The sequence below is a fragment of the Pristiophorus japonicus genome, chromosome 8, assembly GCF_044704955.1.
Source record: "Pristiophorus japonicus isolate sPriJap1 chromosome 8, sPriJap1.hap1, whole genome shotgun sequence".
Classification (NCBI taxonomy): Eukaryota; Metazoa; Chordata; class Chondrichthyes; family Pristiophoridae; genus Pristiophorus; species Pristiophorus japonicus.
Window position 1 is genome coordinate 88,797,465 of NC_091984.1, and position 20,193 is coordinate 88,817,657.

The 20,193-nt window shown below is 49.7% G+C and overlaps 1 protein-coding gene across 1 annotated transcript in view; it reads right to left on the minus strand.

Moving 5' to 3' along the window:
• The window catches only part of lepr (leptin receptor), a 198,597-nt gene that overhangs the window by 119,549 nt on the left and 58,855 nt on the right, over positions 1-20,193 (minus strand). Inside the window, exon 6 of the mRNA XM_070888241.1 lies at positions 9,237-9,382. Within this exon, the coding sequence (XP_070744342.1) occupies positions 9,237-9,382 (146 nt within the window). The remainder of the gene's footprint in view (positions 1-9,236; positions 9,383-20,193) is intronic.

Sequence of the window (20,193 nt, forward strand, 5' to 3'; positions counted from 1 at the left end):
AATATCCTTCATGTTCTTCCACTTCTCTGCCCTCACTATGGGCTCAAATTTCCCCAGTGATTTGCGTCATTTTTTTGGCGCATGCCGCTTTTTTGACGCAAGGTAAAACATTAAAGTTTCCCCAAGGAATGTGCACCAGTGTAACTCAGTTAGTTACAATTTTTTTAGGTTTGTTTTCTTTGCGTCATAGGAGGCATAACCTGATGTCTGCGCCAGTTTTTAGTCAATTATGGAAGTTTGCCCCCCCAAAAAATTCTCCTAGGTCGGTGTATGTGACCACCCTTGAGAAACCTTCTGGTGAGTTAAGAAAAAGCAGCGTACATTGAAAATCGGTGCAGAAAGACACCATTGTTTTTCAGCCAGCGAAGTTTTGGAGAGAGTCAAGAAGACTTAAATATGCCGAATAAAGATTTAATGTTTTTACCTTATAATGCAGTAAATAGAAGTTTTATGGAATTCAGTAGGTTTTCATATTTTTTCAACTGACATGCCACCACCGAATGTCTGCATACAGGGCTGGAGGGTCGGAGCATCAGCTGGCAGAATCGGTCCCCCGCACGGACACAGGGGCTCGGGGTTCGGCTGCAAAAGAAGCATGGGGGGGGTGGGGGGAGGTGAGGGACTGTGGAAGGCGATCGGAAGGCATCAGAAACCTGCACTGTTATGTATTTAACCCCTTGTCACCTGCATCACACCAGACCAACAGAAGGCCTATCTGTTGGAATCCCAAGGGATCCCAGCATCCCTTGGGAGCACAGTATATAAGCAGGCCACCCACGAGGTACCTGCACTCTGGAACCTTAATAAAGGAGCTAAGGTCACACTTGCTCATTACACACAGTACTCAGTCTGACCATTTATTATGAGTGTAACAATTGGCGATAAGGTAATGAACAACTGCGCGAAAATGCAAAGAACAGTCGGCATCCTGGAGAAGTTCTCAGAAGGGGATCGATTGGGAGGCTTTTGTGGAGAGACTCGACAATACTTCATGGTCAATGAGCTGGAAGGAGAGAAGAATGCTACCAAACGAAGGGCGATCCTCCTAACTGTCTGTGGGGCAACAACCTATGGCCTCATGAAGAATCTCCTGGCCCCGGAAAAACCAACAGAGAAATGTAATGAAGAATTGTGTACGCTGCTCTGGGAGCACCTAAATCCTAAGGAAAGTGTTTTGATGGTGAGATATCGGTTATACACGTGTCAACGATCGGAGGGCCAGGAAGTGGCGAACTACGTCGCCAAACTAAGGCACCTCGCAGGACATTGTGAGTTTGGAGGATTCCTAGAACAAGTGCTCAGAGACTTTTTTGTACTGGGCATCGGACATGAGACAATCCTTCGCAAACTGTTGACTGTAGAAACTCCGAATCTGAGTAAAGCCATAACGATAGCCCAGGCATTTGTGTCCACCAGCGACAACACCAAGCAGATTTCGCAGAACAAAGAAGTTTCAGCCAGTACTGTGCAGAAAGTAACGTCGGTTTTGAGCAGAAATGTACATGGCAGAACGTACACACCGGCTGCTGTGACCCGACCTCAATTGACCCAGAGTCCGCCATCATCTGTTAATGCGAGGCAGTTAACACTCTGTTGGCGCTGATCATCGGCCCCATCAATGCCGCTTTCAGCACTATGGGCCCAAGTTTCCACATGATTTGCGCCTGATTTTTAGGAGCAACTGGTGGAGAACGGACTATCTTAGAAATCGCAATTCTCCACATTTTCTTTTCTGCAGTTCTAGTCAGGTAGAACAGTTTCACTTTGGAACAGAATTTTTTCTTCAAAAGGGGGCGTGTCCGGCCACTGACGCCTGATTTGAAAGTTTCCACAGTGAAAACGTACTCCAAACTAAAGTAGAATGGAGCAAGTGAAGATTTTTGTAGTACTGAAAAAACCTGTTCTACACATTAAAAAATCAGGCGCAGGTTACAAATTAGGCGTCCAGAACGAGGTGGGGGGGGAGGCGGGGGGGAAGGGAAGTCATTAAATTCTATAATAAATCCTTATTTATACTTATACAAATATTATACAAATAAATCCAACCTGAATAAACATTTATAAGCAAAGAAAAGTTTAAATAAACCATCTTCCTACCTATGTGAAAGTGCTTCAGGCAGGCCTTTCGGGACCGAAGGCTGAACGGGCCGGCCCGAGACTTCGGGCAGGGCCCGTCCCCAGCACCAGATTTACAGGTAGGTGGCGTTGGATCGGGTTGGGTCGGGTCGGGGAGGTTCGGTTCGGTTCAGGTCGGGGGGAGGGGGAGGGAGAGGGAGAGGGGGAGGGAGAGGGAGAGGGAGAGGGGGAGGGAGGGAGAGGGGGAGGTCAGGTCGGATCCAGTCCGGGAACAGGAGTCGGGTCCAGTGGGGGGGGTCGGGTCGGGGGGCGAGAGCGCGGGTCGGGTCGGGTCCAGTCGGGGGGGCGGGGAGCGGGAACAGGAGCGCGGGTCGGGTCCAGTCGGGGGGGCGGGGAGCGGGAACAGGAGCGCGGGTCGGGTCGGGTCGGGTCCAGTCGGGGGGGCGGGGAGCGGGAACAGGAGCGCGGGTCGGGTCCAGTCGGGGAGGCGGGGAGCGGGAACAGGAGCGCGGGTCGGGTCGGGTCCAGTCGGGGAGGCGGGGAGCGGGAACAGGAGCGCGGGTCGGGTTGGGGGGGGCGGGGAGCGGGAACAGGAGCGCGGGTCGGGTCGGGTCCAGTCGGGGAGCGGGAACAGGAGCGCGGGTCGGGTCGGGTCGGGTCGGGTCCAGTGGGGGGGGGGGGGGGCGGAGCGGGAGCAGGAGCGTGGGTCGGGTCGGGTCCAGTTGGGGGGGGGGGGGCGGAGCGGGAACAGGAGCGCGGGTCGGGTCGGGTCGGGTCCAGTAGGGGGGGCGGGGAACGGGAACAGGAGCGCGGGTCGGGTCGGGTCGGGTCCAGTCGGGGAGGTGGGGAGCGGGAACAGGAGCGCGGGTCGGGTCCAGTCGGGGAGGCGGGGAGCGGGAACAGGAGCGCGGGTCGGGTCGGGTCCAGTCGGGGAGGCGGGGAGCGGGAACAGGAGCGCGGGTCGGGTCGGGTCCAGTCGGGGAGGCGGGGAGCGGGAACAGGAGCGCGGGTCGGGTCGGGTCCAGTCGGGGAGGCGGGGAGCGGGAACAGGAGCGCGGGTCGGGTCGGGTCCAGTCGGGGAGACGGGGAGCGGGAACAGGAGCGCGGGTCGGGTTGGGGGGGGCGGGGAGCGGGAACAGGAGCGCGGGTCGGGTCCAGTCGGGGAGCGGGAACAGGAGCGCGGGTCGGGTCGGGTCCAGTCAGGGGGGGGGGGCGGAGCGGGAACAGGAGCGCGGGTCGGGTCGGGTCGGGTCCAGTGGGGGGGGGGGGGGCGGCGGAGCGGGAGCAGGAGCGTGGGTCGGGTCGGGTCCAGTTGGGGGGGGGGGCGGAGCGGGAACAGGAGCGCGGGTCGGGTCGGGTCCAGTCGGGGGAGGGTGGGGGGGCGGAGCGGGAACAGGAGCGCGGGTTGGGTCGGGTCCAGTCAGGGGGGGGGGGGCGGAGCGGGAACAGGAGCGCAGGTCGGGTCGGGTCGGGTCGGGTCCAGTGGGGGGGGGGGGGCGGCGGAGCGGGAGCAGGAGCGTGGGTCAGGTCGGGTCCAGTCGGGGGTGGGGGCGGAGCGGGAACAGGAGCGCGGGTCGGGTCGGGTCGGGTCGGGTCCAGTGGGGGGGGGGGGCGGCGGAGCGGGAGCAGGAGCGTGGGTCAGGTCGGGTCCAGTCGGGGGGGGGGGCGGAGCGGGAACAGGAGCGCGGGTCAGGTCGGGTCCAGTCGGGGGGGGGGGCGGAGCGGGAACAGGAGCGCGGGTCAGGTCGGGTCCAGTCGGGGGGGGGGGGGGCGGAGCGGGAACAGGAGCGCGGGTCGGGTCGGGTCCAGTCGGGGGGGGGTGGGGGGGCGGAGCGGGAGCAGGAGCGTGGGTCAGGTCGGGTCCAGTCGGGGGGGGGGGCGGAGCGGGAACAGGAGCGCGGGTTGGGGTCCAGTCGGGGGGGTGGGGAGCGGGTGTCGGGTCTGGCCCGGAGGCAGGGGGGGGGCGGGGAGTGGGTGTCGGGTCTGGTCGGGGTGGGGAAGCAGGAGCTGGCCGTGGGAGGAGCCTTATTCACGCAGCCCCAGTGAGGCCATTCGGCCAGGGCTAGGGGCTGCGTGCTTCGGGCCCCTCCCCCACAGTTCAGAGCCTGGAGCTACTGCACTTGCGTGCCCACTGTAGCGCGCATGTGCAGAGGTCCCGGCACTGTTTTCAGCGCAGGGACCTGGCTCCGCCCCCCTGCAGCTCGTGCTGCGCTGCGCCGAGGGCCAGAGGACCTGCAGGGAGGTGGAGAATACGGAGGATTTTTTTAGGCGCACTTTGTGGCGTGAAAAAAGGGCCTCCAGGTCAGGACTGCGCCGTTCTAGGCGCGTGTGGAAACTTGGGCCCTATGTGTGCAATGGCTGCAGAACAATGGGACACCTCCAACGAATGTGCAGGCGAGCTGCAAACCCTACAAACCATGCAAATACACCATATTGCAGAGGAAGATCGATCCACAGTGGATCAGATGGAATTGGAAATTCATACTGAGGAGGCAGAGGTGTACGGGGTACACACATTCACGACGAAATGCCCACCAATAATGTTGAAAGTTGAACTGAATGGCATTCCAGTGTCTATGGAGCTGGACACAGGGGCAAGTCAGTCCATAATGAGTAAAACCGCCTTCGACAGGCTGTGGGAAAAGAAGGCACACAGGCCCAAGCTCAGCCCCATTCACATCAAACTAAGACTTACACCAAGGAACTAATCCCTGTAATTGGCAGTGCTGAAGTCAAAGTCTCCTATGATGGAACAGTACACGAACTATCACTGTGGATTGTGCCAGGGGATGGCCCCACGTTGTTTGGCAGAAGCTGGCTGGGGAAAATCCGCTGGAACTGGGACGACATCCGAGCGCTTTCGTCCGTCGACGACACCTTATGTACCCAGGATCTAAGCAAGTTCCCTTCGTTATTCGAGCCAGGCATTGGAAGCTTTTCGAGGGCAAAAGTGCAGATCCATTTGGTTCCCGGTACGCGACCCATCCACCACAAGGCTCGGGCGATACTGTACACGATGCGTGAAAAAGTGGAAATCGAGCTGAACAGGCTGCAATGTGAAGGCATCATCGTGCTGGTGGAATTCAACGACTGGGCCAGTCCAATTATTCCGGTACTCAAGGAGAACGGTACGGTTAGAATTTGCGGGGACTATAAAGTAACGATTAACCGTTTTTCGCTGCAGCATCAGTACCCGCTACCCAAGGCAGACGACCTATTCGCGACCCTGGCTGGAGGGAAGGCGTTCACCAAGCTGGACCTGACCTCGGCCTACAAGACGCAAGAGCTGGAGGAGTCTTCAAAAGGCCTCACCTGCATCAACACCAGAACCAGAGGTCACAGTCTAAGGATAAGGGGTAAGCCATTTAGGACCGAGATGTGGAGGAACTTCTTCACCCAGAGAGTGGTGAACCTGTGGAATTCTCTACCACAGAAAGTTGTTGAGGCCAATTCACTAAATATATTCAAAAAGGAGTTAGATGAGGTCCTTACTACTAGGGGGATCAAGGGATATGGCGAGAAAGCAGGAATGGGGTACTGAAGTTGAATGTTCAGCCATGAACTCATTGAATGGCGGTGCAGGCTAGAAGGGCCGAATGGCCTACTCCTGCACCTATTTTCTATGTTTCTATGTAACACGCACAAAGGTCTGTTTATCTACAACCGGTGCCCGTTTGGGATTCGCTCGGCCACAGCTATCTTCCAACAGAACATGGGGCCCAAGTTTCCACACGATAAAAAACGGGCGCCCCTCCGAGCTGGGCGCCCGTTTATCGCGCCAAAAACGGCGGCGGAAAAAAAACGCGTGATTCTGGAGCGCCCTGCAGCTCCATGTCTGCCTGGCGCGGCGCCCAGGGGGGGCGGAGCCTACACTCGCGCCGATTTTGTAAGTGGGAGGGGACGGGTACCATTTAAATTAGTTTTTTTCCTGCCGGCAACGCTGCGCGTGCACGGTGGAGCGTTCGCGCACGCGCAGTGTGAAGGAAACATTGGCACTCGGCCATTTTTGTAGTTCTTTGTAGCTGTTTAATTTTTGAACATTTTTTAATGAAAGCACATTGCCATCAGCACTTGCAGCCTTCTCACTGTCTCCTCCCCCCCCCCCCCCCCCCGCAGGAACGAACGGCTGCTTCCCCCCCCCCCGCCGCATTATCCCTGGCTGAAGCACTTTCACACAGGTAGGAAGATGGTTTATTTAATCTTTTCTTTGCTTATAAATGTTTATTCAGGTTGGATTTATTTGTATAATATTTGTATAAGTATAAATAAGGATTTATTATAGAATTTAATGACTTCCCTTCCCCCCCCCTCCCCACCCCCCACCTCGTTCTGGACGCCTAATTTGTAACCTGCGCCTGATTTTTTAATGTGTAGAACAGGTTTTTTCAGTTCTACAAAAATCTTCACTTGCTCCATACTAAGTTAGTTTGGAGTACGTTTTCACTGTGGAAACTTTGAAATCAGGCGTCAGTGGCCGGACACGCCCCCTTTTGAAGAAAAAATTCTGTTCCAAAGTGGAACTGTTCTACCTGACTAGAACTGCAGAAAAGAAAATGTGGAGAATTGCGATTTCTAAGATAGTCCGTCCTCCACCAGTTGCTCCTAAAAATCAGGCGCAAATCATGTGGAAACTTGGGCCCATGGAGAGCCTGCTAAAGTCAGTTCTTTGCACAGTGGTCTTCCAGGACGACATATTGATTACAGGTCGGGACACCATGGAGCACTTGAAGAATCTGGAGGAGGTTCTTAGTTGGTTGGATCGCGTGGGGCTCAGGTTGAAACGCTCGAAGTGTGTTTTCCTGGCATAGAACGTTGAATTCTTAGGAAGGAGAATCGCATCAGACCCACTGATGCTAAGACGGAGGCCATCAAGAACGCGCCAAGACCACAGAATGTGACGGAGCTGCGGTCATTCCTGGGGCTCCTTAACTATTTTGGTAATTTCCTACCTGGGTTAAGCACCCTGTTAGAACCCCTACATGCACTACTGCACAAGGGAGACGACTGGGTATGGGGGAATTCACAAGAGGCTGCCTTTAAGAAAGCCAGAAACTTATTGTGTTCTAACAAACTGCTTGTCCTGTATAACCCATGTAAACGATTGCAATGCGTCGTCATATGGGGTCGGGTGTGTGTTACAACAGGCCAATGATTTGGGAATTTTGCAACCAGTTGCGTATGCATCCAGGAGTTTGTCCAAGCCGAAAGGGCCTATAGCATGGTTGAAAAAGAGGCTCTGCGTGCCCTGATCTGGCGTGCGTTTACGGGGTAAAAAAAATGCACCAGTACTTATTTGGCCTCAAGTTCGAGCTTGAAACTGACCACATGCCGCTCATATCGCTATTCTCGGAGAACAAAGGGATTAATACCAATGCCTCTGCCCGCATCCAAAGATGGGCGCTCACGCTGTCGGCATACATCTATGTAATCCGCCACAGACCTAGGATTCACGTCAAAAACATCCTTTTCTTTTTGTGCATGCGCAGAAGGTGCGGGATCATTTTTTCAGCGCAGACAGTAGGCTCCACTCCCCGAGGGTACAGGACAGGCTGCTCGGCGCCAATTTTGAAAATAGAGCGGGGAAACTTGGCACATTTATTTTTGTAGTAGTTCTGGCCTAGAAAAACAGGCATAATACTGGCAATTCGCCAAAAAACGGCTTTGGGAAAAATTGAGCCCTATAAGGGAAGATTGTTTCTGCATTGTGTAATAAAATCATAAAGTAATTTAAGAAGAACAGGTTTACAATTTAATTACACATACCATAGAGACGATCTCCTCCCATGTTGGAATAAAGGCACACTGGATCATTTCCTGCTTCAATTCATTGTTTTCCATGATTGCAAAACTCTCAATCTACCTGCCTTCTTTTTCCTGCAGTCTAAAGGCTTTAAAGCTTAAGGTAATTGATTAATCTTGTATTTTCTTCTACTCTTTTAATTCCTTGTGGTGTTTCACCAAGGTTTGTCAACAAAGCAATCAAAAATCCTTCCAAGTCCAAAAGCATGCATGTAGACAAATAGAAAGATGACTCATTGGCAAACCATACCCAAGCCTACAGCATTCTTCTGTAGCTTCTTGCGCATCGGCAGAGATCAACACACTGCATGGTTTTACCTGTCTACATGTATGGTGTGTATTTTAGCTCAACCCATTACATAACGCTCAATGGTTTACAATTGTGACTTTTTTTTTAAACTTCTGTGATGTTTCCCTACATTACAACAGTGACTACACTTCAAAAGTACTTCATTAGCTATGAAGAGCTTTGGGACGTTTCGAGATAATTAAGTATAAATACAATTACTTCTCCTTCATGGAGTGGCTTTGAATTTAATATTGAATTCAGACTTGTGATGATTTAACATTCCACCCATGCAGAATGATATTATGCTTTTATTAATGTTCATTGTAGACAGAATGAGATATATAATATGAGAGGAGACTAATGAAATAATACACAATTAGAAGATTTTTGTTGCCGTAGAGTCATTGATATGTGGAACAGCCTGTAAATAAAGCAGATACAGCTGGTCAAATGCTGTGTGGTACATGAAGATGTTTGAACTAGTGGCATCTGACTCTCATTACAAGGAATGTAATTGGTCCTGGAGAATAACATAGGTTGTAAAATTAGTTAAGTATACTGGAGCTGATTTGCCTTTTGAGGAAAAACTTTCCAGAATTTTTCCTCAAAAGGTGAAATGTGTTGGAAAGTCTATGATTCTATATGGTCTATGGAAAGAATGAGTTTGATGAGCTGAATACCCTTCTCTTCTATAATTTGTTACGTGTTTGAATGCATTAGTATACCAGTTTGCTATGCTAATAGAATGCAGGTTTCACACATGTAAAGCACGATAAGCATATTTCCTGGAGAAAGAAAGGGAAAAATAGAAGGCAAGCCAATCTGACCCACACTCATGCACTTTGTAGTAACTAACAGCAACTTGCATTTATACAGCACTATTACTGGAGAAAAATATCTCTTAGCATTTCACAAAGATGCAAAAAAAATCAGTTCAAAGCTGGATGCACAGGGGCTTGGGAATAAAGCTGCTTATTGGTCCACTTAAGAATGGTGTGTGGCACCAGGAGGAAAAGATGGTAAAGGAATAATTTAAAATGGAACAATTATTATTTTAGAAAAACGGAAGTACCTTCCAGACTCTTTCTGGGAAGCCTGTATAGTATTTCACTTCGAACTGGAGTAGATACGGTTCAGGATTTGGATTTGACCAACTTAGTTTCAAAACTCCTTCGGCTGTCATTTCAGTTTGAAGATTTAGTGGAGGATTTGTCTTAACTGCAACATACAAATAAAGCATTGTTACAATTAAATTGACCACACTCTGACAGCCAATGCATCAGGAAAACTTCAAAACCATAATTTTATTTTCAATAAAGGGCCCCAACCTAAACTCTCATCCAGGTGTCATTCAACTTGCTGTATATTTGCAGCACTTGCAGCTATTATCTCAGATATCAAGGTCCATGGCATTCTTTTTTATCACAACTGGATATGCTGCTGCTTCCCTTCCCAGTATACTTCTGATGGATCCCTCATCCCTAGCTCAGAGAAATTGTAAATCCTATTGCCACATGTGGGAGCGCAAGTCCGCATTTCTGAACTCTTTGCCTCGGCGCGGTATGGAGATCGAAAGGGTTAAAAGTTGGAAGATTCAAGATTGGATTAAAACAGGCTGCTCGATGATACGGTGCCTTTTAGCCATTGAAATGAGTAGCTGATCATTGTCTGTATGTCTGTATTTGAGTGTACCTTGTTACTATTTGATTACATCATCTGTATGTTAAATGATGTTAAGTATTTGAGTGTACCTTGTTACTATGTGAATAATAGTAATTCATGACATTATCTGTATTTGAGTGTACCTTGTTACTATTTGCTGACATCTGTATGTTAAATAATCTGGTTTGTGTCATAGGCGGACCCTCGTATCGAGGATGACTTGCTTAATTCAGAAAGCAGTTAGCGTGATTGTCAAATGCAAAAAAATAAGAGTTCAAAGGCTTTTTAGGTATAAAGAGATGGAACTGGCTTTTGTCACACACACACGAACACCAGTGACACTGGAATCTAGAATGGCGTGTCACTTCTTGGAGAGCTGCCTTTGCAAGCAGAGAGTTGGCTTGTGAAATATATTTGGTTTGTTTAGTATGAATGTCTAAATAAAAGACCCGATCCTGCCTTTACTACAACTGAGTGTATGTGTAATTCGACGTTTAAAGCAACGAAGCGATAAAGAGTGAGACAGCCTTACAACATTGTGGTGACCCCGACGTGATTTTCAAAAGTTTGTTGGCTTATTCAAAGTCCCTGACGTGAAGCAGAACGTTGGCTGAGTTGTTTGAAGATCCCGACGTGATTTTCAAAAGTTCGTTGGCTGAGTTGTTCGAAGAAGTGTTTCCCGCACATCAGTTCGAGGGGTGAGCATTCTCTTAGTTGTCGTGACTTAAAGGGATCTCCAGTTAATAATGGGAGGATTAGGAAATATTCCAGATGAGGTCCGGTCATTTCCTAATGAGTGGATTGAGTCAAAAAGGGGACCTTATGGGATAAGGCAGGAAACAATGACAGGAGGATGGAGAGAGACACGGCAGTCCTTAGCGGTGAGTGTCCAGTTAAAAAAGATTAAAGTGTTTGGGTTAAAAACTTATAAAAAGAGAAAAGCGTTAGTGTTGCAATGTATAATGCTGGGAATTCAAAAGTTAGGAGAAGAGGCTGAGGCTCGAGATAGGGAAGTCTCAGAACTGCGAGAGCAGCTAACAGCAGTGAGGAAAGAAGTAGGGAATTGGTGATTTCAGGCATTCAGGGCAGCCAAGACTGTCCTGACTTTGGATCAGCATCTTGCTGATGAACAGAACCGTAATGAAGATCTAGAGAAGGGAATATCTAAGCTGCAGCAGATGGTGGTATTAGGTTGCCCAGCGGAGACAGGAATTGATAAAGCTGGGTGGTATTCGGAGGATTTCCCAGGTCTGAGAGTTGAAAAGGGGATTAAGGGACAGGGAGAATGCCCACCGTTCCCTTCCGCAGCTTCTTTGCCTTCTCTGACCTCGGAGCCTCAAACCCGTGTGGTTCACGTGGCAACGTTAGCTATGGAGGCGGAGCAGTTAGATGCCTCCTCGGTTCCTCAGACTCTTCACACTCCACAACATTATACACAACCGTACGGTAATGTGGAGAGTGGGGGAAGCACATTCGGGCGGACAAGGCGAGAGCAGGATCATGATTCCTCTGCTCCCTATGGAGCTCGTGAAGGGAACACTACCTGAAGTGGTTTTGGGGATTCCTGATATGAGCGAGGAGGGACAAAGTTACAGGACATGAGAGCTATCCAGGGTGAAGTGGGACCTGCACCGCTTCAGGATCTTAATAAGTTTGCCCAGTGGTGGTGTAATATTGTGGGATGGTGGCAGTCAGGGGACATATCAGAGAAACAGAGGGTTCACATAATTCTGTGAGCTTTAGGGAATCACCGGGGAAAGGTAGTAGGTTTTGAAACAACTTCCAGGTCCCTGCTTGGTAGAATAATAGCACAATCTTTGGTGCTCACTCAGGGCCACAGTTAATAAAGCGGCTTGCATTATTACCAGGGAAGGATCCAGGGAAGCTGGGGAATGTATATTCCAGTTGTGTAAAAGTTTGGGAAATAATTGGATTGATATCAGTCATTACGGGGATGATACACATAGAGAGATCATTTTGACTCTCCTACTCCCTTCAGTAGTTTTGGAAATAGATGCCTGGGGTGGGGACAATAGTTTTGATAAATGGTTGGCAAGGGTAGAAAGCTTGTATCAGAGAGCTGCAGGAATTTCAGTCATGGAAGTGAGACAGGGGTTACAGCGCTGGAAGGCAGAAGGGCCTGAGTGGATGGATCCCGCGAGGAGTCACATAAAAGGAGCAGGACCAGGTGGTGCCTGGATCCATCAGTTGATAGAGGACAGAGATAGACTGGCTAAAGAATTAGAAAAATTAAAAAAAAAGCTGAAGAATCAGGAAAGAGAAGCTAGAGTCACAGACAGGAATGATTCCTCGGTTCAGTTGCTGAGGACGGGGGGAGATTCCTCAGGTGAGGGAGGATTCCTATAGGGATGTGGTTTCTTTAGCACCCTTACTTCAGGATAGGGGTGGCCATACCCTCATCGAGGCAAGTGTGGAAGGACAGCGGGTAATGGACACAGGGTTTTCCGGACAAATGAAGGTTGAGGTGGTCCTGGAGGAAGGGGGATCCCCTCTTCAGAGACTGTACCCCAACACCCCAGATGCACGAGGAGCAGTTACTGAACAGTCAGAGATGAAAGCAGTGGGAGAAGCTTGCTCAGAAGCATTTAAAGTTTCTGTAGGAACGGGCTGTCTCAGAACCGATGAGATGTTCAGTGAAAAGCTCAAATGTGGGAGTTATAAACATGATCTTAAAGGATGTGAAATAGAAGTTGGAGCGTTGTAAATGTCGAGAGAGGAAATGACAGCAGTTCCGGAGGGTGAGCCGAGAGAAGGACTGGGTCTCGCGACTGACTCATCAGTATTTCTGTCATCCTTTATTGTATGTTGTTACACTTCTCCCACAAAGCAGAGAAAATTGTTTAAAACTGTGCAGTGGGCAACAGACTTGGTCGAAGACACCGATTGCGAGTTTACATTTCTGAATGTAAACAGCATGGAATTCAGTCGAAAACATCAAAAACTGAAAGCTGACTTTTAAGTGAAAATGGAGAGGGTGATCACAGACCAACAGACTTTAAAATAGCAACCTGAGAATCTGAGTCTGCAGCAACCTTACTTTGACCCTAAACGTGCTGCTATTTGGAAGAAGGAAATGCAGAAATGGAATACAAAACTTCAACAGCTACAGAGTTTGAATCAAGCCATTGTTGTGGACATTAACCATCACATGGCGGAAATCGAGAACATTTGCACAACTTTGGACCAGATTGGACATGTAAGCTGGTGGGAGTCATTGTTCGGATGGAGCCCGACGGCAAAAGGCATGATGAACACAATGATACACCCTGTCCTTATGCTGGTGCTGTTTCACTTGATTGTGCTCGTCATTTTTGTCATGTATGTAACCTCTATGTACCAGCACTGCAATGCTAAATATACTTAAGCAATGCACACCTTGATCACAGGGGGTGAACTTGTGGGAGACACTCCTTACCTGGTCATCCAGGTATATAAAGGGAGGTCCCACGCAGGGTCATCACTTCTTGGTCCTGTGAATAAAGGTTCAGGTCATAGAGTGACCTTGTCCAGAGAATGTGCCTCGTGTGGGTTTTGTGCCATTAAGCAAGGACATTACATTGGCAATGATAAACGGGAATCAACGATCCATGAGAATGGCCAACGGTAGCACAGAGGAACGGTACTGTGTTGGTGAGGACTGGGACGATTTCATTGAGAGGCTCCAGCAAAGCTTTGTCATGAAAGAATGGCTGGGAGATGCAATGGCCGACAAGCGAAGGGCCCATCTGCGGACCTAAGACTTACACACTCATGAAGGACCTACTAGCACCCGAAAAGCCGGCGGACAAAACCCTTGAAGAGCTCAGCAAACTAATCGGTGAGCACCTCAAACCGGCGAGCAGCATACATATGGCCCGACACAGATTCTGTACCCACCGATGTCGTGAAGGACGAGCATACCGGACTTCGTTGTGGACCTCCGGTATTTGGCCAGCCTCTGTAAGTTCACAGACGCCTGAAAAGGGGAGATGTTAAGGGACTTCTTTATTGAGGGCATTGGTCATGCGGGGATTTTCCGAAAGTTAATTGAGACCAAGGACTTGACTTTGGAAGCGGCGGCATTGATGGCTCAGACTTTCATGGCGGGGGAGGAGGAAACCAAAATAATATAAGCGCGCAACTCTGCCTCTAACGCAGCGGGGGCTCAGGGAGTCAATATCATAAACCCGACTCAGAGCCCCGCAGTCAGGCAAGGGTAGTTCGACACACCCCAGGCAGCAATAGACCCCTGAGTAGGTTTTCAACAGAGACAATGGCAGTCTGAACGGACATTTATGCCATCACAGTGGACAATACGGTCCGGGATGGGGCCATTGACACCCACTAACAGGGTACTCAAAGGCAGTCAAAGGGACAATCAGCGAGGAATGCCGGGTCATAGATCCTTTGTTCATAACAATGGGAATCTCAGCTCATGCTGGAGGTGTGGGGGCAAACACTCTGCCAGGACTTGCAGGTTTCAATAATTTGTCTGCAGAAATTGCAACCTTTGGCCATTTAGCTCGAATGTGCAGGAAGACTGTAATCAGGCTAATTTACGAGGCAGATGGACCAGAAGAGGGGTCTGTGAGGTAGGATGACTCTTGGGGCAAATCAATGGATGCTGAAGTTCAGTGGGTTCATGTGGCAAACATTCACAGCTCATATACCAAAACGCCACCCATGATGATGAAGGTTTTATTAAACGGCATCCCTGTGTGCATGGAGCTGGACATGGAGGCCAGCCAGTCATCATGAGCGTTCAACAATTCGAAAAGTTATGGCCACTCAAAGCCAGTAGACCCAAACTAGAACGCATTGAGACACAACTACGGACGTATACCAAAGAAATCATTCCAGTTTTAGGCAGTGCAATGTTGGCGGTCACACACAATGGATCAGTGAACCGGCTACCACTCTGGATTGTCCCGGGCAATGGTCCCGCACTGTTGGGGAGGAGCTGGTTAGCTGAGATGATCTGCAAATGGGGGGATGTGCACGCAATGTCATCTGTGGAGCGAAGTTCGTGCTCATAAGTTCTACAACAATTTGAGTCACTATTCCAACCTGGCGTCGGGACGTTCAAAGGTACTAAAGTAGTGATACGCATCACTCCAGACGCCAGACCAGTGCACCACAAAGCCAGAGCGGTGCCGTATGTGATGCGGGAGAAAATTGAGAGCGAATTGGACCATTTGCTGAGAGAGGGCATCATCTCGCCCGTTGAATTCAGCGACTGGGCGAGCCCCATCATTCCCGTCCTAAAAGTGGATGGTTCTTTCAGGATCTACGGCGACTACAAGGCCACTATCAATCGGGTGTCCCTACAAGACCAATACCCGCTCCCGAAAGCGGAGGATCTTTTCGCCATGCTGGCAGGCGGCAAGCTGTTTACCAAGTTGGATCTCACTTCAGCCTACATGGCCGAAGAACTGGCCGACGAATCTAAACTACTGACCACCATCACCACGCACAAGGGACTGTTCGTTTATAACAGGTGCCCGTTTGGCATTCGATCAGCGGCCGCAATTTTTCAAAGAAACATGGAAAGCCTGCTTAAATCCATTCCTGGAACAATCGTATTTCAGGACGACATCCTCATCATGGGTCGTGACACCAAGGAACACCTCCACAACCTGGAGGAGGTGCTACGCCGACTGGACCGGGTAGGCCTGCGACTCAATAAGTCTAAATGTGTGTTTTTGGCTCCTGAGGTTGAGTTCTTGGGCAGGAGGGTGGCTGCAGATAGGATTCAGCCCACGGAATCCAAAACAGAGGCAATTCGATGAGCGCCCAGGCCCGGCAACACATCGGTGTTGCATTCATTTCTGGGACTCTTGAACTATTTCGGGAACTTTCTGCCGAACTTAAACACGTTGTTGGAGCCGCTTCACGTGCTCCTGCATAAGGGTTGTGATTGGTTTTGGGGGGACTGTCAAGAACGGGCTTTCAATTGGGCGCGGAACCTACTTTGTTCAAATAAGTTATTGACCCTGTACGACCCCTGTAAGAAATTGGTTCTGACATGTGATGCATCGTCCTATGGGGTTAGGTGCGTGTTGCAGCAGAGTAATGCTGAGGGCCAACTACAACCTGTGGCTTATGCTTCCAGGTCGCTCTCTCAAGCAGAACGCGGATATGGGATGGTTGAGAAGGAGGCACTCACATGTGTCAAGGTGTAAAAAAAATGCATCAGTAACTTTTTGGCAGGAGGTTTGAATTAGAAACGGACCACAAGCCGTTAACATCCCTGTTGTCAGACAGCAAGGCTGTCAATGCCAACACGTCAGCCCGCACAGCGATGGGCTCTCACGCTGGCTGCTTATGGCTACTCCATCCGGCACCGGCCTGGCACCGAAAATTGCGTTGACGCGCTCAGCAGGCTTCCACTGGCCACCACCGAGGGGGCAGTGGAACAAAGCGATGAGATGGTCATGGCCGTTGATGCCTTTGACAACGCAGGCTCCCCCATCACAGCCTGCCAGATCAAAATCTGTACAAACAGAGATCCCCTCCTATCTCTGATTAAGAAATGTGTCCTGTCAGGGGATTGGGCGCCTGCACACGGAGCAGGTCCTGAGGAGGTCAGACCGTTTCACAGGCGGATGGATGAGCTCTCCATCCAAGCTGACTGCCTACTATGGGGCAGCCGGGTAGTCATGCCCCAGAGGGGCAGGGAGGCATTCATCAGGGAACTCCACAGCGAGCATCCAGGCATCGTGCTGATGAAGGCCATTGCCCGGTCACATGTTTCGTGGCCGGGAATTGATTCAGACCTGGAACACTGAGTTCGCAGGTGCACGACGTGTGCCCAGCTGGGTAATACCCCCAGAGAGGCCCCGCTCAGCCCGTGGCCCTGGCCCACCAAGCCATGATCACGTATTCATGTAGACTACACGGGCCCATTCATGGGAAAAATGTTTCTCATTGTCGTAGATGTGTACTCGAAATGGATCGAGTGCATCATTTTGAATACGCTTCTCGACATCCACCACTGTGGAGCGTCTACGTGCGGTCCTTGCAACCCACGGCTTGCCGAACATCCTTGTTAGCGATAATGGCCCATGTTTCACGAGCTACGAATTCCGGGAGTTCACGTCGGGCAATGGCATCAACCATGTCAGGACAGCACCATTCAAGCCGGCCTCCAATGGCCAGGCGGAACGTGCGGTCCAAATCATTAAACAAGGCATGCTCAGGATTCAAGGACCCTCCCTTCAATGCCGCCTATCGCGCCTCCTGCTGGCCTATAGGTCCCGACCGCACTCGCTCACGGGGGTCCCGCCCACTGAGCTACTCATGAAACGAACACTCAAAACTCGGTTGTCCCTCATTCACCCAGTCCTGACCGACATAGTTGAGGGCAAGTGCCAGTCCCAAAACAAGTACCATGACCGAAATTCAAGGGGGAGATGTATAGAAATAAATGACCCCGTATTTGTCCTCAATCACGCCATGGGGCCCAAATGGCTTGAGGGTACTGTAATAGACAAAGAGGGGAACAGGGTCATCGTGGTTAAACTTAACAATGGGCAGATATGCCGTAAGCATCTGGACCAAGTAAAACAAAGATTCAGCATGGACACTGAGGAACCTGAGGAAGATCATGAGATGGTATTCACATCACTGCCAGTGAACGAGCAACAAGAACATTCAGCAGCATGCACAGTCCCGGCAGTTAGCCCAGACAGGCCGGAATCACCATAGGTGACAGACACTCATGCCAAGGCTCAACAATCAGAGCCCCAACTGCAGCACTCCACGAGAGAGCGCAGACCACCTGAAAGACTTAACCTATGATCCCAATAAGACTTGGGAGGGAGGTGATGTCATGTATGTAACCTCTATGTAACACCACTGCAATACTGTCTCTACTTAAGCAATGCACACCTTGACCACAGGGGGTGAACTTGTGGGAGACACTCCTTACCTGGTCATCTAGGTATATAAATGGATGTCCTACGCAGGGTCATCACTTCATGGTCCTGTGAATAAAGGTTCAGGTCATAGAGTGACCTTGTCCATAGAATGTGCCTCGTGTGGGTTTTGTGCCATTGAGCAAGGACATTACAATTTTGATAGACTACGGATATCGTGTTCGAAAACAAAGACTACAAACTGGACAATGCTGTTGAATGAGCTCAAATGACCATACAAATGTTACCCCGATAAGTCTTGCAGAGAGGCAAAGAGGGGGAATGTGGGAGCGCGAGGAAAATAGAGTTTACCCACAAGAAATAAACAAATAAATAAAATCTACTGTAATGCCCAGTTTCCTAGCGCACATGTATATCACTGTTACTTTTGACCAGAACTACAGAACATTTGTGATTCATTCACTCTGGTTTTTCCAATTAATATAAAGTTATGACTCACACAGTATAATATGGGTAGCATATTCCAAGTAGTTACTGTTATTTTCTTCTAAGCTTACTGTTCTCAGTTAAACTATAGGAGTTTTGACCCAGTTCTTAATAAACAAGAATCCTTAGCATAAATGTACCCATAATTTGTCTCTCACTCAGACAGACTCTAAAAATGCCTGGAGTAAGAAACAGAAAGGTTACATTGGTGCAGTTAGGGACACTCGCCTGAGATTCGAGATTAACACTTATTGGGCTCAAATTTCTCCAGTGATTTGCACCGTTTTTTTGGCGCAGGCCGCTTTTTTTGGCCTAAGTTAAAAAAAAAGTTTCCCCGATCAATTTGTACCAGCGTTAGTTACGATTTTTTTAGGTACGTTTTTTTTTCAGCCAAAGGAGACATAACCTGCCACCCGCGCCAATTCTGACATTTATGGAAGTTTGGCCAGCTGAGAGTTACTTCAGTTCTTCTTAGGCCAGCTTATGTGGCCTCTGCAGAAAAGCCTCCTGGAGAGTTAAGGAAATCAGCGCAGGTAAGGAAATCGGCGCAGGTAAGTGCAGCAGATGCCTGGACAGCAGTAGAAGGAGAGGTAAGAGAGGGGGGGAGAGAGGGGGAGGGGGAGAGAGGGGGTTAAGCCTTTCGGGTATAGTTAGGTGCGGGGACCAAGAGGGAGGAGGCCATTCGGCCTGTGATAGGGGCGGGGGAGCGAACCGGGAGGCCACGTGGCCAGGGCTAGGGGCGGGGGAGCGGGACCGGCAAGGCACTCGGGGCTAGGGGCAGGCGGGGGAGCGGACCGGGAGGCTACTCGGCTAGGGCTAAGGATGGGGAAGCAGATCGACAAGGCACTCATGGCTAGGGGTAGGTGGGGGAGCGGACCGGGAGACCCTTCGGCCTGGGATAGGGGCAGGGATCGGGAAAAGCATTGGAGGGGGACATTAATAATTGGAGGTAAGTTGCTGCAATGTATTTTTATGTGTTTTTAAGTTGCTGAAATGTATTTTAATGTGTTTTTAAGTTGCTGCAATGTATTTTAATGTGTTGCGAGTTGGCTGTATGTTTCACTTTGCAGCCTCAGCTCACATTGTGTCCCTGGTTACCATAGCAACTCGATCTTTTTGGCGCAGATCAAGGCTCCGCCCCCAAAACTAAAGGACAGGTTAGGCCATGCCAAAATGAAGAAATCAAACGGGGAAACTTAGAACATTTTTTGTGGTGTACTTGGCCCCCCAAAAAACGGGCTTAACTCTTCAACTACGCCAAAAAAAAGCTTTGTGAAAAATTGAGCCCATTATTAGTGTGAAGCAAAAGGAATTATAATCTTCTTTTGCCCATGCTGTACCTGATTGACTATGCTCAATACTAGCACTCAGGGCCAAAAGTCGTTCATTCTCCAACAGCGATTATCATATCTTTGAGGATAACAAGATCACCAAAAAAAACAAATCTATATGACAGAAATTATAAATAAATGTGTTTTAAGTAGCCTTGTACTTGCCAGGTGTTTTATGAAAACATTAAACAAACCATCATAGAAAGTGCCCATACCAAAGTTGGTGTTGCAGTTAATTCACTGCCACAAATGAAGTCATACTGCATAATCTATGTACATTATATTAAAAATCTTACATCTGAACAATTTCTTTCTACTAATACTACGACTCTATGACCTTGCATTTATAAAGTGCCGTTAATGTAGAAAAACAAGCCAAGACACTTCACAGATGCATAATCAAAAAATGGATGCCAAACCAAAGAATTAGATATTAAAAAGGGTGACCAAAAGGTTTGTCAAAGAGATAGGTTTTAAAAAAGGACAGCAAGGTAGAGAGGCAGAGAGGTTTAGGGACAGAATCCAGGCTGTCGGGCCTAGGTGGCTGAAGGTACAGCCACCAATAGTACGGTGAATGAAGTGGGGGGGGCGGGGGAGGGAGAGCATGGGAGCAGTTCCACAAGGGGCCAGAGTCAGCAGTTTGTGGGGGGGAGGGAGGTTGTACGGCTATAAA